Source organism: Ctenopharyngodon idella, chromosome 19 (genome assembly GCF_019924925.1).
Source record: "Ctenopharyngodon idella isolate HZGC_01 chromosome 19, HZGC01, whole genome shotgun sequence".
Taxonomy (NCBI): Eukaryota; Metazoa; Chordata; class Actinopteri; order Cypriniformes; family Xenocyprididae; genus Ctenopharyngodon; species Ctenopharyngodon idella.
Window position 1 is genome coordinate 32,592,796 of NC_067238.1, and position 16,091 is coordinate 32,608,886.

The 16,091-nt window shown below is 35.8% G+C and overlaps 1 protein-coding gene across 2 annotated transcripts in view; it reads right to left on the reverse strand.

Moving 5' to 3' along the window:
* LOC127500986 (ephrin type-A receptor 7-like) overlaps positions 1-16,091 on the reverse strand; it is a 116,775-nt gene that overhangs the window by 24,877 nt on the left and 75,807 nt on the right. For both annotated transcript variants that reach the window (XM_051872656.1, XM_051872657.1), the window contains exons 6-8: positions 3,623-3,750; positions 3,009-3,294; positions 2,000-2,108 (exon numbers count right to left, since the gene is read on the reverse strand). In XM_051872656.1, the coding sequence (XP_051728616.1) occupies positions 2,000-2,108; positions 3,009-3,294; positions 3,623-3,750 (523 nt within the window). The remainder of the gene's footprint in view (positions 1-1,999; positions 2,109-3,008; positions 3,295-3,622; positions 3,751-16,091) is intronic.

Sequence of the window (16,091 nt, forward strand, 5' to 3'; positions counted from 1 at the left end):
ATTTATCATTATAGTTTTCGTTACAGTTATTGTTAAATTTATTGTTATAGTTTTTGTTGTAGTTACAGTTATCATTATCGTTATATTTATTGTTATATTTTTTGTTGTACTTACAGTTATCGTTATTGTTACATTTATCGTTATAGTTTTTGTTGTAGTTACAGTTATCATTATCGTTATATTTATCGTTATATTTATCGTTATGGTTTTCGTTACAGTTATCGTTATATTTATCATTATAGTTTTTGTTACAGTTATTGTTAAATTTGTCTTTATAGTTTTCGTTACAGTTATCGTTATATTTATCATTATAGTTTTTGTTGTAGTTACAGTTATCGTTATAATTATCGTTATCGTTTTCGTTAGTTATCGTTATATTTATTATTATAGTTTTCATTACAGTTATCGTTAAATGTATCGTTATATATATCGTTATTGTTATATTTATCGTTATCATTTTCGTTACAGTTATCGTTAAATTTATCGTTATATATATATTGTTATCGTTATATTTATGGTTATAGTTTTCGTTACAGTTATCGTTATATTTATCATAGTTTTCGTTACAGTTATTGTTAAATTTATTGTTATAGTTTTTGTTGTAGTTACAGTTATCGTTATATTTATTGTTATCGTTATATTTATCGTTATCGTTTTCATTACAGTTATCGTTAAATTTATCGTTATATATATATCGTTATCATTATATTTATCGTTATCATTTTCGTTACAGTTATCGTTAAATTTATCGTTATATATATATCGTTATGGTTATAGTTTTCGTTACAGTTATTGTTATATTTATCATTATAGTTTTGGTTACAGTTATCGTTAAATTTATTGTTATAGTTTTTGTTGTAGTTACAGTTATCGTTATCGTTATATTTATTGTTATCGTTATATTTATCGTTATCGTTTTCGTTACAGTTATCGTTAAATTTATTGTTATATATATCATTATCATTATGGTTATAGTTTTCATTACAGTTATCGTTAAATTTATTGTTATAGTTTTTGTTGTAGTTACAGTTATCGTTATATTTATTGTTAACGTTATATTTATCGTTATCATTTTCGTTACAGTTATTGTTAAATTTATTGTTATATATATCATTATCGTTATATTTATGGTTATAGTTTTCATTACAGTTATCGTTAAATTTATTGTTATAGTTTTCTTTATATTTATCGTTATAGTTTTTGTTGTAGTTAGTTATTGTTACATCTATCCTTTTAGTTATTATAGTTAATATAGTTTTCGATGTCGTTATAGTTATTATTATGGTTATCGTTATCATTTTTGTTATAGTTTTTGTTGTAGTTATAGTAGTTGTTATATTTATCGTTACAGTTTTTGTTATAGTTATTGTTATAGCCATAGTTATCGCTATAGTTTTTGTTATAGTTATTGTTATAGCCATAGTTATCGCTATAGTTTTTGTTATAGTTATTGTTATAGCCATAGTTATCGCTATAGTTTTTGTTATAGTTATTGTTATAGCCATAGTTATCGCTATAGTTTTTGTTACAGTTATTGTTATATTTATCATTATAGTTTTTGTTATAGTTATCGTTACAGATTTTGTTGTAGTTATAGCCATAGTTATCGCTATAGTTTCCGGTATAGTCATTATTATAGTTATTATTATAGTTAACTTTATAGTTATAGTTCTCGATGTGAACGAGCCTTACCTCAGTAAGAATAGTGAGTTCACACCACAACAATAACAATAATGACACAGAGGAACAATATCGTTGGAATCACTTTTTTCCAGCTGATGAATGATAAAACATTGACAGCCAATCAGAATCCATCCCGCTTTAAAGAGCTCAAGCATTTAAAGAGACAGACGACAAAACTGTAGTGCTTATAATAAACAGAATGATAACATCTGCTGGTGTGGACGCTAATATAGTTATCGTTAAAGTTATATTGTTATCATTATAGTTATGGTTCTTGGTGTGAGCAGCCTTCAGTCTTTGTAAAGGGAAGTTTTACCTTCTCCAGATGAGCAATCCAACTCCAAGAGTGAGTAACATGATGAGAGCGGCCAGAGAAACCACCACGATGATCACCACTGGACTCTGTTCACTGGAGGCCAGAGCCACTGCACAACACACACACACACACACACACACACACACAAAGACAAACAGAAGATTGGGTTAGTATTCATGATGGCACAAGTCATTATCAGTACTCTAAAAGCGCTGGAGCTTGACAAGAAGATTGATCTTTGAAGTCCTTCCTTATTTATTTTGATAGGATCCTAATAGGAATACATTTTTGTGAGTTAAAAAGTTACGACTTTCCTCTGAATGTTCCCACTCCATCCATCTGGACACAGAGACACTCTCTTCGGTTACTAGAAAAACACTTTGGCATCAAATGCAAAGATGATCCCTAGTTGTGCATCAGTAAATAATGGAGGAAAAGCCTCTTAATGGGAAATTTATTAAAAAAAACAAACCCTGATACAACATTTAACAAAAGTGAAGTTATGTGCACTCTTTGTTTGGTGATACATAATGACAGTTACCTCACAACATACAATTGAGACCAAAAAAGTTTTTAAGGGCTGATAAGAGAAAAATTCCCCATTATCTAATTTAATCAACCATTTTCAACCTAGCAAAGCATTTTGCATTTGCAAAAAAGCCCAAGCTGTTAGGAGCACAGCAGAGAGGATCTGGAGTGAGACTCATTCAGTCCAAATGGTTTGCAAGCAGACATCAAACATGGCAGCTTTGTTCTGCATAATCTAAAGCTGTTCAAATACGTGTTTGTGCGCTGCAGTGAAGGAGCAGGACGGGGTCACATGTCCAAAGTGTTCATTCAATATGAATGCATCCTCTTAAATTAAAGATGACAGCAAGTATTTGCACTTTAAAACCATTGTTTCACTGTAAAGCCAACATGCTTTGTGTACTAACATGAAATAAAGCAAAAAAAAAAGAAGGCTGTTCATATTTCTCTTATTCCTTCTACATTAAAACCACAGACTCACGTTCTCCCAGCGTCTGCAGCTCCAGCGGTGCACTGAACGCCCCGTAATCGAGCGGAGGAGGAGACGCGGCCGCCACAGGGCTGGAGGCGGAAGAGGAAGCAGACGGGGAAGATGGAGACAAAGAGGAAGAGGAGGAAGAGGAAAGAGGAGAAGAGGAAAGAGAAGAAAGCGCTGGGCTGGAGCAGGTGCGGATGAGGAAGACGTAGGTGGTTCCTGGTTTCAGGTTGTTGACGCTGATTCTGGTGGCGGCCGTCTTTACTGTGGAATAGCTCTGATCTTTCTGGTCCTGAAGGAACAAAACATGTCCGTGAAATAACCGCATATATATAAACATTTCGAGATTAATACCACTGACAAACAAAAACAAAACAAAAACAAACATTTATATTATAGGTTATCTGCTTATGGAGTATAATCGGTGTAAGACTTTGAATGTGAACACACAGTCAGTGTTCCTAAGACATGTATTTATTGTGAAAGATGTTCAGTGTCTGATACTGCATCTGACTGAATGATCGATGAGCTACAGGCCTGTCTGGTGTGGCTGTAGATGTGTGCGGATTCAAAACAGAGCTTTAACGCTTTACCGGAGAAGAAAGGGAACGCAACTGTACCTTTTCATAGTATTTGATCTCGTATTCAGTGCGGCTGCTGTTGGGAAAGACGACGGGTTCCCTCCAAACCAGAGTCACGCTGCGCTGCTCAACCTTCTCCGCTCGCAGCTCGTTCACCTGGGACGGCGCTGAAGAGACAGACGGAGAGACACAACCGTAAATAATTACAAGAAACTGAGAGTTGAAGTTCTTCTGCCGGAGATTGACAGATGACAACTGTCTGATCATGCTGATAAAGATTTGATTAAGACATTCTCCTGCTGTCAGAATAATGTCAAATCCATGTATTGTGTGTTCAACGCTGTTAGACAAAGTTCAGGATAAAATCAGCGCAAACGCAACATCTTTAAAACAAGACAAACTTACTTGAGAAGTGAAAAAACAGAACATTTAGCTTTGTTTTTTTTTTAGAAAATATATCTCAAACTAAGTTTACAGTACTTTCGTCATTCCACTGGCAATATTCACTCAATTGCTTACTCACTCACTCACTCATCATTCATTCATTCATTCTCACACAATCACTCGCTCACTCACAATCACTCACTCACAATCACTCATATACTCACACAGTCACTCACTCACACACACTCACTCGCTTACTCCCAATCACTCACTCACACAATCACTCACTCACAATCAATTACTCACACAATCACTCACTCACAATCACTCACAATCACTCACTCACAATCAATTACTCACACAATCACTCACAATCATTCACTCACACAATCACTCACTCACACAATCACACAATCACTCACTCACACAATACTCACATCACTCAATCATTCACTCACACAATCACTCACTCACACAATCAATCGCTCACTCACACAATCGCTCACTCACACAATCGCTCACTCACTGACTCACTTACTCACAATCAATTACTCACACAATCACTCACTCACTCACTCACACTCACAATCACTCACTCACTCACACAATCACACAATCACTCACTCACTCACAATCAATTACTCACACAATCACTCACAATCATTCACTCACACAATCACTCACTCACAATCACTCACACAATCACTCACTCACTGACTCACTTACTCACAATCAATTACTCACACAATCACTCACTCACTCACTCACACTCACTCGCTCACTCACAATCACACAATCACTCACTCACTCACAATCAATTACTCACACAATCACTCACAATCATTCACTCACACAATCACTCACTCACACAATCACTCACTCACTCTCACTCACTCACTCACAATCACTCACTCACACAATCACTCACTCACTCTCACTCACTCACAATCACTCACAATCACTCACTCACTCACACAATCACTCACTCACTCTCACTCACAATCACTCACTCACACAATCACTCACTCACACAATCACTCACTCACACAATCACTCACTCACACAATCGCTCACTCACACAATCACTCACTCACACAATCGCTCACTCACACACTCACTCACTCACTCACACAATCACTCACTCACTCTCACTCACAATCACTCACTCACACAATCACTCACTCACACAATCACTCACTCACACAATCGCTCACTCACACACTCACTCACTCACTCACCCACTCACTCAAAAGTAGGCATCCATAATCTTTGTCTAAACTGTGCAAATTCCTATTATTATTATTATTATTATTATTATTATATTTAACATACTGAGATAAACGTTCCAACATAAACAAATAAATAAAGCTTCCAAAAGGGGGTTTTTACATTTTAATAATCTAAAAAACCTTTTCCACTCTAAAGAATCTTCAGCGCAATGGAAAGATTCTGTGGATGTTAAAGGCTCTTTATGGAACCATCAATGGCAATAAAGAACCTTTATTTTCGTAGATTGTGCGAGTGTGAGTGCGTCTCCTTCCCCTCCACTGCTGCTCTGATTAAGAGATGATTAACGGCGACAGAACAGCTGAGAGCTGCCAATCAAAATCCCCTGTCGACGACTGACAGCTCCATCACATGAGAAACAAGCAGCGCACAAATAAGACGCTCAATCTCTTATACATCAAGCAAGAACAAAAACATACCTTATTTTTTTCCATAATGCTTTCTTCACATACAGTAGCACAAACCCACACACTTTCCGTCACGTCTGTACTGCGATTCAAGATGAAAGTGTAAACTCTGTTTGATTCTATTTTTGGTCTTTATGCCACTTTCATTGACAGGTAAGGTTAGAGTTAGAATACAGGAAATGATGGAGAATGGAAGGAAATGACAAAAACCAAACCTGACCTCAGTTATCACATTTTTATTCTGTAGTATGTGTACGCACATTAGCTGAGCTAATTTATATATAAAATTAAAAAAATAATAAAAATATTAATTATATTAAAATTATTTGTAATAATTTAAAATGTATTATTTTTAATAAAAAATAATTCATAAAACTTGATAATTATAATCATTTTTAAGACAAATTCTCATTAAAAATTCTATTATCAAGCGATTAAATTTGAGTGAAAAACTCAATTTTGTACGTTCCTCTTTTGTCCTTAAGAGTTCCAAAAGTTTCTGACCAGTGAATATCCATGACTTTTCCAGTCTGTGATGACTACACTAGGAACATTAAAAGGTTACAAAAGGTCACAAAGTACTTAGTACTTACCACAAAATAAAGTAAAGTAAAATATAAAATAAATAAATAAATAAATATCAAATAAAATATCAAATAAAATAAAATATAAAATAAATAAATAAATATCAAATAAAATATAAAATATAAAATAAATAAATAAATAAATAAATAAATAAATAAATAAATAAATATAAAATAAAATGTAAAATAAATATAAAATAAAATATTAAATAAATAAATAATTAAAATAAATAAAACAAAAATACTATTTCATGAACATAAATGCCACTTAAAAAAAAAAAAAAAAAAAAAATCTTATTTCCTTGGGAATCTTGCTTTAATGACAGTAACACTTGAAGTGCATGAACTATGAGTTTGTGTGAAAGCTGATGATCATGTTCTCCAGCATTTGTACAACTGTAGGTCGGATGTTTCCGGTTCCAGTGAAGCACGCAATGCTTTCAGGAACAAAGAAGTTCACAAGTTCAAATTTGCTTATTTATATGTAAAATATTAATTCAGAAATATCCTAAAACTTTCTCAGATTTGCAATGTAGTCTCACACTTCTGGACTGCACCACAAACAACAAATTCACTAATGACTGGATTTATAATCTCAAGAGAGACGAGAGGCACAACATAACAGTTTGTGAGTTACATGGAGTGTAAGAGAAGCTTCTCTCTCTCTTTCTCTACTCCAGGCTGTTGTTTCTTACATGCTGTAATGAATAATGTATAGAGAGCTTCAAACTGCTTCTACCTCCCACTCCAACTCTGAAAAAAATGCAGTTGCAAACACTCACTCACACACACACATTTTTCTACATCTATCTTTGTGCCAAACCCGAACCTTTACCCTAAACCTACCCATAACCCAATTATAACCTTATTCCTAAAACCAAGTCTTGACCCTCAAACAGGGCTCTCAGAAAGCGTGGACCGGCCAAAATGTCCTCACTTTACTCTCTTGGTCCTCACTCCACTGGTCTAAAACTCGGTCCTCACAAAGGTATTTGTACAAGTACACACACACACACACACACACACACAGGCAGCCGATCGCTGGCAGTCTGACCTCATCCGAGTGGGAGGAAATGAGAACGGAGATGAGCTGCTTTGAGTGTAACTCCATCACTGCAGGCGCCAAATTGAAGGTTCCAATGTTCTGAATGGGACGGCGTTATTAAACTGACCTCCAGAGGGCAGGTTAGGGTGTTACGCCACACATTAACCTCTCAAACACGCACAAAAACACTCATACATATGCATTCACCACACACACAAACACCTGCATACACATTTCATCACATTAATGCACTATAACAAATGTCTTCATGTATTCATCACATTGTTTGGATCATTAAGTAGAACTAAAATGCAAACTATAAGAAATAGTTAAAGCTGAAATAAAATAAATATTAAATTAACTTCTCCTCTGGTTGGTTATATTCTGTTTAAGTGTGATCAGGAGAGTCAGGAAGCACCGGATATCTGGAGCCGTCAGTATTGCTCCACAGACAGAGGCAGCATGGCTTCTTTCAGTGGCAGAGCAGCGGATTCTTCCAGCAGGAGTATTTTGGAAACTCCATTTGGCACGGAGACGTGTGCTATCAGAGCGCGCAGGCAGGCAAACGTCACTCCCTCAGGACGTCTCCCTGTGAAGAAGTGTGCACATCTCTCTCTCATTATTGTCTGGAGAATCCCTTCTATTGCTCTGCGGTCTTTGGCTCGCACTGCGGAGACTACATCCGTTAAATACTCACATCCACTAAAAGACTGCTGTGTGTGAGAAAGAGTGCAAATAACAATTCAAAAGAGTGTGGGTTCTTTCATTACAGACAGTTAGCCATGTCTTCTGACGAACAGCAGTGATAGCAAGAGAGAGGGATGCAGGGAGGGAAAGAGAGATATATACTGGCTCTTGCAACACTCTGGCAGGCTGAAATGTGATCTTGCCCTCAGCAATGGCAGTGAGGAACGCCACCAAACAGACACGTCACGCATGATAACACGCAAACATACACTCATACGCCACACTGCTGTATTAGATGCCTCCAGGTTTGAGTTAACCTTCCAGTCAGGGTGAAAGTGTGTGTGTATTACACTGTTTACACACATCCATCGCAGGCCTCAGTGAGGATGAGGAGTGACAGTCTTCATCAACGCTGCATAGATCTAAATACTATGAATTAAAAATATAATTCAACCAAAAAAGAAATGAATATATTTTTTAAATTCCATAAATAATATTTATTTTATATATATATATATATATATATATATACACATACATATATATATATATATATATATTAGTCTCCTATGTAAAGTGTAAAGTGCTATATAGGCCCAGTATCTCTGCATTAATCAATGTTCAGACTGATCCAGCACATTTTCCACCCCAAAATGTGGACAAAAGCAGCTTACGTGCACAGAATATTCCACACATGCACACATTTACAATCCGCTACCAAAAAATAAATAAATAAACCCTATTCTGAAATAAACAAACAAATGGTGGAACACATTACCCAGTATGCTTCACCAGCTGGGCAGGTTGATAGAGTTGCTATTATCATTTATATTATCGCAGGGAGAGCGGGAAGGATAGAATAGAGGGAGGATGTGGAAGAGGGGATTTCTGTCGTCCTGCTGGGAGAAGCAGCGACTGATGCCTGCAAGACATATACATTTCCATCTAAAGAATGATATTACAACACCCTGCGTACACCTGGGACAGAGAGACGGGAATGAAAGGAAAAAAGCAGGAAGCGGAGGAGAGGAAGAGAAAGAGAAAGCGTGGTGAAAAACAGTGAATGGTGAGGAAAAGGAGATGAATGGAAGGAAAAGGCTTTTAAAAAGAGAATAAATAGAGCAAAAGAACGAATGCAGGAACAGAAGAGAGAGGGCAAAAAGGCAAATAAAAAAATCTGATTTGCCATTTCACATTAAACCACAGAAATCCAGTTCCTTCAGCGCAGATTTATTTCCGTCCCTAAAGATGTCGTGTGTCATTCTGCATCACCTCCAACACTGACTGCAACAACAATCACTGTTTTCAAACAGGTTTACTCTTTTTCAAAAAGAACACTCCTCATCTATCATTGGCTGGCAAAACAGATAGCCCCGCCCCCAAATACAGAGCAACGTTCTGAAGGCTCCACAGAGCCACTGATTTTATACAGTAGTTGCATCATTTATTTGCTTGTTTGTCCAAACATTTAACACAAACTTACACAGAAAACTCCTAAAGATTTGAGCAGAATCAATCAATGTTAGAAGCTTATTATTCACCCAACTTAAAAATAGAGAGGGAATCGGGGGGAAATATGAAAAAGATGAAAAACACAGTGAGAAAAGAGTCGGACAGAAATATGGGAGCTTCATTTTCCAGACACAAAGCAGCAACAATACTGTAAGATACAGACAGAGTAAAACAAGCTGACAGACACACACTCCTGTAAGAGTTCATGCCAAGTGCTGCAAACTTACACTCAACTGAGAAGCAAGAAAAATGAGCTCTGAGTAAAAGAAATGCACACACACACACACACACACACACACACACACACACTTATTCAGCACTGACTGCAAGGAAAGGAACCACGGACAGGGCGGTCTGGCAGACTGCAAATGTGAACTGTCTGACTGATGTCTCCCCCTAGAGATGACAGACAGCTGTCAATCAAAGCATTAGGCCATCGGTCTCATCACAGGATTGCCTGAGCAGTGGGAGAGGAGACAGAGAAACTCATCAACCCCCTACAGATACACACACACACACACACACACACACACAGCGTCCCAAACACCTCAAACACACACTGTGCATGCATAACCCATCAAAAATGCAATTTTGAGATATTTATTACACCGATAAATGCACTAAGCAAACACACACAGTAGGGCTGGGTGACACAGATAAAAATATATATTTATACAGTATACATATTTTTTTAGCTTTTTGATGACATCTGAGATATATACATATTAATATTAATGTGTTTTCCATGAAACTTGTTTTAGTCAGAAGAAACAGTCACAGCAGCCTGGTAGATTTATAATATTTAATGACAATTTTACTGGTTATAATGTTAATTTAAAATAATAAAAAAATAATAATTAAGTATTTGGTTTAAAAAACATTAAAAATCCAGTTAAAACAGTTTGCATCAATTTGATGATATGTTTTTAATAAATAGTAATATTTACATATACTGTATTTTTTAAATAAAACATTTAATTACCATTCAGAAGTTTGGGTCAGTAAATGTTTCTGGAAGACGTCTCTTCTGCTCTCCAAGGCTGTGCTTATTTGATCAAAGTCTTGTGAAATATTATCACAGTTTAAAATAACTCTTTTCTATTGCAATATATTTTTAAATGTAATTTATTCATGTGATTTAAAGTGACACGTCACATGATCCTTCAGAAATTTGCTTCAGATTTCTGTGGAAACTGTGATAAATTTTATTTTTCAGGATTCTTTGATGAATAGAAAACAGCATTTATTTGAAACAGAATCCTTTTGTAACTTTATAAATGTCTTTACTGTCACTTTTGATCAGTTTAATGCATCTGCAGGGGAATGTTTGAACTGATTCACAGAAACGAATCTGAAGCTTTTTGTATAAATCAGACAGCTGTCTTACATTCATGAGTCGCAGGACCAAGAAGGATTGCAAAACTAATCTAATGACATGCTCTTTAATCTTAATGGCTAAATAAAGAGTGCATTAAATCACAATGTTGCTTCATTTTATATCATCATCAAATTCACTGCGACTGCTGCGTATTGCAGATATATTAGCAGCCGTAACCCTCAGTGTGATGAAGATCTGAACACTGACGAGGGTGAGACTGAGAGGGTGTTTTCTGTCTCTCTGTCTGAGACTCTTTCATTCGTCACTCTCTCTGCAGCGCTCTGATGATCTGAGGATGTGTGTGATCTCAATTCAACATCCAGCTCCTTGCATGCCACATAACAAGCTCACAAAAACATCCATGATTACCACAAAGACCTCAACCGTTAAAAGCGAGGAAAAGATGTTGCGTTGCAACCAATTAAAATCCTCTGCACTCTGTGACAAAGAGGGCCAAATTGGTTGAGTGTGTCTGTGAATGGAGGGTGATGACTCAATCTCTTTCACAGCCTTGTGCTCCTCATTTTCCCCCATTACAGCAGACCGGGAGAGCGGCTCCCTTGTTAGGGAGAGACAGAGGCGGCGGTAATGCACACTCCAGAGAGAAGGCACGGAAGAGCTGTGAATGGACCTGGAGGTCTGGAGCTTTGAGAGCGTGTCGCTTCAGACAGACGGATGGAAGTGGAGGAGGAGGAGGAGAGAAACACACAGTTAAACTGTTGGAATGCAGGTAAACAGGTAAAAATAAAAACAATTCGGAAGTTTGCTACACTACAGCGGGAACGTGTTTATGCTTGGCAGAAAAAAGAAAAAAATTTCCCTTTTCAAGATCAATTTTACTTGAGAAGCAGATAAGCTTATTAAAAATATTCATGCTTTCAAAGCGTTAAGTACTTTTTTTTTCGGCAACGGCTATTTGCACTAAGTGTAGATGCTATTTACACTAGGTGAAAATAGCGATAGATTTACACCATGTTAAAGTATCAGTTCTTTGCAATAAGAGCAAATAGTAATTAGATGCTATCTATACTTTATATTGGCAGATACTATTTGCACCTCAGTATTTTTGTACATTAACAGGATACAATAATATCATGTAAATAATTATATTTATTAAAATTATTAAATGGATGCTGCTTTATTGGGAGAATAAAAACCCTCCCTACAACTTCCCCTAACTCCTACCCAGTAAACACTTTCAATATTATTAAACACTCGTTCGCAGTTTATTTCCACTTTTAGAACATTATTTTCATTTTTATTGAAAATAAACACAAGCTCGGCAAAAGACGGATTCGAACCCGCGTCGATTGCGTTAAAAGCCAGGTCTGCGAGCTTTACTCGCTACTGCTGCGCCACTGAAGATTCTGAATTCCACATGTCATTTTTAAGACTTGAGTGGCCCAACCAGACATTGGTGGGCGGAGCTAGTGTAAATAGCGTTTGACAACAAGGGACGCTATTTGCACTTGGTGTAAATAGACACTCCGCTTTTTTTTTTTCTTTCTTTCTTGTTTTAAGCATAAATCTAACAACATTCAGTGAGGTTTATATGTTTAAAATAAGAAAAAACATTCAAAAGGTCTTTGCACACCGAGTCCGAAATTCGCATGCGAAATTTTCGCACGTTAAAAAATAAATACGACCCCACGTTATGTCAATCACGTTTACACACTGCCTCCGAAACTTTCGTCCATCATAAAAAATTCGGATCAGGTTCGATTTTCTGCTTTTTTCGCACCCGTGGCACGCATTTTGAGAGACGTTTTGACAATTCAGAGCCACCGTACGCGAACGCCAAAATTCCCAATGCCATCTGACAAGTTGATCCACGTCGTCTACAGCACAAAGCAGCAGCACTGAATGACAAAGTGCGGAAAGAGACAGAATATAAAGACAGATTGTGCAGCAAAGCATCAAACTGAGGCACTGACATCCTGAAGTAAACTTTGAAACATTTGGGATAATCCCGCAGCTTCTTGATGAGGTGAACTCTCCTTCCTCTCTACGCAATCTCAGGATTGGATGTACCCAATATTTCTTTTTGTCTTTTTAAGAAGAGAGAGAACAACTAAATCATGCTCACTGCTTGAAGACTTCATTTTGTATTATTGGACTCAGTGTGCAAAGGCCTTAAATTCAAATTCAAATTCAAAATTTTAATTAAAAAACGCAATTCAAAATATATTCCCTGAAAATATGACAGCGTATTAATGCCACTTTAAAATAAGTATTTTTTTTAAATATTTTTTTTTTAACATAACTATTTTAAATTATAATGTTACTAATTTAGTCTTGTAAAATTATTTTCACAACTTACAACTTGAAATCTTAGTTTTAACTAAAACTGTTGTATTTAGTTGAAAAAATATATTCAAAATATCTCCCTTTGTGTTCTGCAGAAGAAAGTCCCACTTTATATTAAGTGTCTTTCACTAGTATGTGCCGACATTTAGTTTAATACAATGCACTTATTGTGTACATAAATGTTTACACTGTACTTGTATTTAAAAATACCTGCATGCAATTACAGCTGTTTTAATTTTGTGTAATGAAATCTATAATTACACTGTTGACCCTTTCCTTACACCCACCCTCAAACCCACACCACCAAACCTGTCCTAACCGTACCAATACAACATCCATACAGTAACTACACTGTACCTAACAATTATCATTTTTTGATGTCAGATGACACCTAATATAAAGTGTGACCAGGCAGGAAGTCTCTCTCTCTCTATCCTGCTGTCCTTCCCTCCATGTCATCCTCTTATCCGTCTCCCCTCAGCCTCCCTCACAGAGGTGCCCGACCCCAGAGATCTCCACAGGCGTCGCCATCTAAAGCAGCCAAACTAAATCCTCTGAAGATATTGAAATGTCAATCCCTCTCTGCTGACCCCTCCCCTCAGCCCTCACCCCTCACACACACACACACACACACACACACACACAGCTGCGAACCACCAAAAGCAGATCTGTCCAAACTCAGATCATGAGAAGACACTCTTTGTTCGGGTCTCATTCACGGCTGGCTGAAAATTCATATTGACGCCCTCATATTATCAGATCCACAGTATAAAATGGTGTTTGAAGCACTTTAAAAAATTACTACATGTCACAGGAGAATATAAAGAACTGAATGAAGCACTCACACATTCATGGAGTTGTTTATCGACCACAGAAAACACCACAAAAATAAGTGACTCATTCATGGTGACAAAAAGCCTTTACAAATCACAGAGGTCCTTTCCGTTTATAAACTCACATTGATTTAACTTTGGAAAAAAAAGATGCTGAACAGATGTGTAGTTAAACTGAATTTGCACAAACACTCGTGACAGTCGATGTTGAAGCACATGTTGAAGGTCTGACAGATACGACTGTACGTTACAGTATTTGCTGTACCTTTTATACCGCGGTAGATGTGTTTGTGCAGCTGTCAGTGGGCAGGAGCGCTCAACAATACTCACATGTGATCATATCCATATAAACTACCAACTATACATTTAATAATAATAATAATAATAATAATAATAATAACTAATATTTATACTTATTAATATACTTATTAAAAATTATAAATTATTATTATTATAAATTTAAAAGTGATTAAAACTTGTATTTATAATAATAATAACAATTTATTATAAAATTAAAAAAGGTGTTTATAATATATTTATATTTAAGATCATACTTTTTATTTTCATAATAATAACAATAATAATAATAATATACTTAATATAAAATAATTATTATTATTATAAATTTTAAAGTTTAAACTTGTATTTATAATAATAATCATCATCAATATTTTTATACATTTAAAAAAGTGTTTATAATATATTTATTTTTATGACCATACTTTTCAGTTTTTTAATTATAATAAAAAAGACTAATATTATAAATTATTATTATAATGCATTTAAAAGTGTTTAAATCTTGCATTTATATTAATAATAATAATTTATTATACATTTAAAAAAAGTGTTTATAATATATTTATATGTTTATGATCATACTTTTTATTTTTATAATAAAAAATAATATATTATTATATTATTATACATTTAAAAAGTGTTTAAAACTTTTATTTATAATAATAATAATAATAATAATAATAATAATTATTATTATTATTATTATTATTATTATAAATGTAAAAGTGTGTTTATTTATATTTATGAACATGTATTTCTGGTAGCACTATCATGTTCAAGTAAAAAGAGAGAAAAAAAAAAATGAAAGGCACTTTATCCTATTTGATTTTGTATTTAATACACTTGATTATCCAAAAATAGGCATTAGAACATGTTTATTTAATACATATAACCAACTTTTTATCCTCTCTTGTCCAGGAAAAATACCTATATTGTGAATTTTAGTGATTTTGGTCATACTGCCCATGTGGAACTGTCAAGAAAAACAGTTTTACTAAATTCACTCAAGAATGATTAGAAAATGCAAATCCACTGACAAGTGTTTCACACGCTTCTGTTAATCTGATAAGTCTCAGAATGGCCGAATCTCAGGCGTCCCGTACAATATATCGGTCTATCACTAAAACTGTGAAGATTGTTGGGAGTTTTATATCTTGTACCTTCAGGGTTAGTGTGTGCGTCGAAGCTGTCATACGAGCCAGTGTTTGAGTGATCCTCATGTATCAGTGTACTGCCGTGATATTCTCCCTCTCTGGACCGTGACGAGAGTGTGACGCGCCTGACGCCCTCGCTGTGTTCTGAGACAACATGCCATAAAAGAAGCACTGACCTTTATGAATACTGCATTAGTGACTTTGAGGGCACACTCTTACCCCACCCTCCTAAACCTGACCAATCAGAGCACACTGTGCTTTTCAGAAGGCGGGGCTTCATAGAGACAGGAACTAAACATAACCAACATTCAAGCAGGAAAACCTGTTCTAGTAGAGCCCAGAAACAACATCAAGACTCTGTAAAAAGGCATAATATGGGCTCTTTAACTTTCCTCTCAGAATAAGGTGGCACGGTTCACAGCAGCGATGGCTCTTAGCCGATGTAGGGTTTAAGACCACAGGTCGATGAGAAGTGCACCCTGACCAAACGGATTTCCCTGTATTTGAGGAGGAGGCTTTAAGCCGGACTTTATCGGCCCACCGCAGGCCCTGATGGGAGGTTCGGCATGAAAGGAGGGGTTGCTTGGCTTCTTTTCTTGAGAAGCCGCAGGGAAGGTGGTTCCTCCCAGCCTC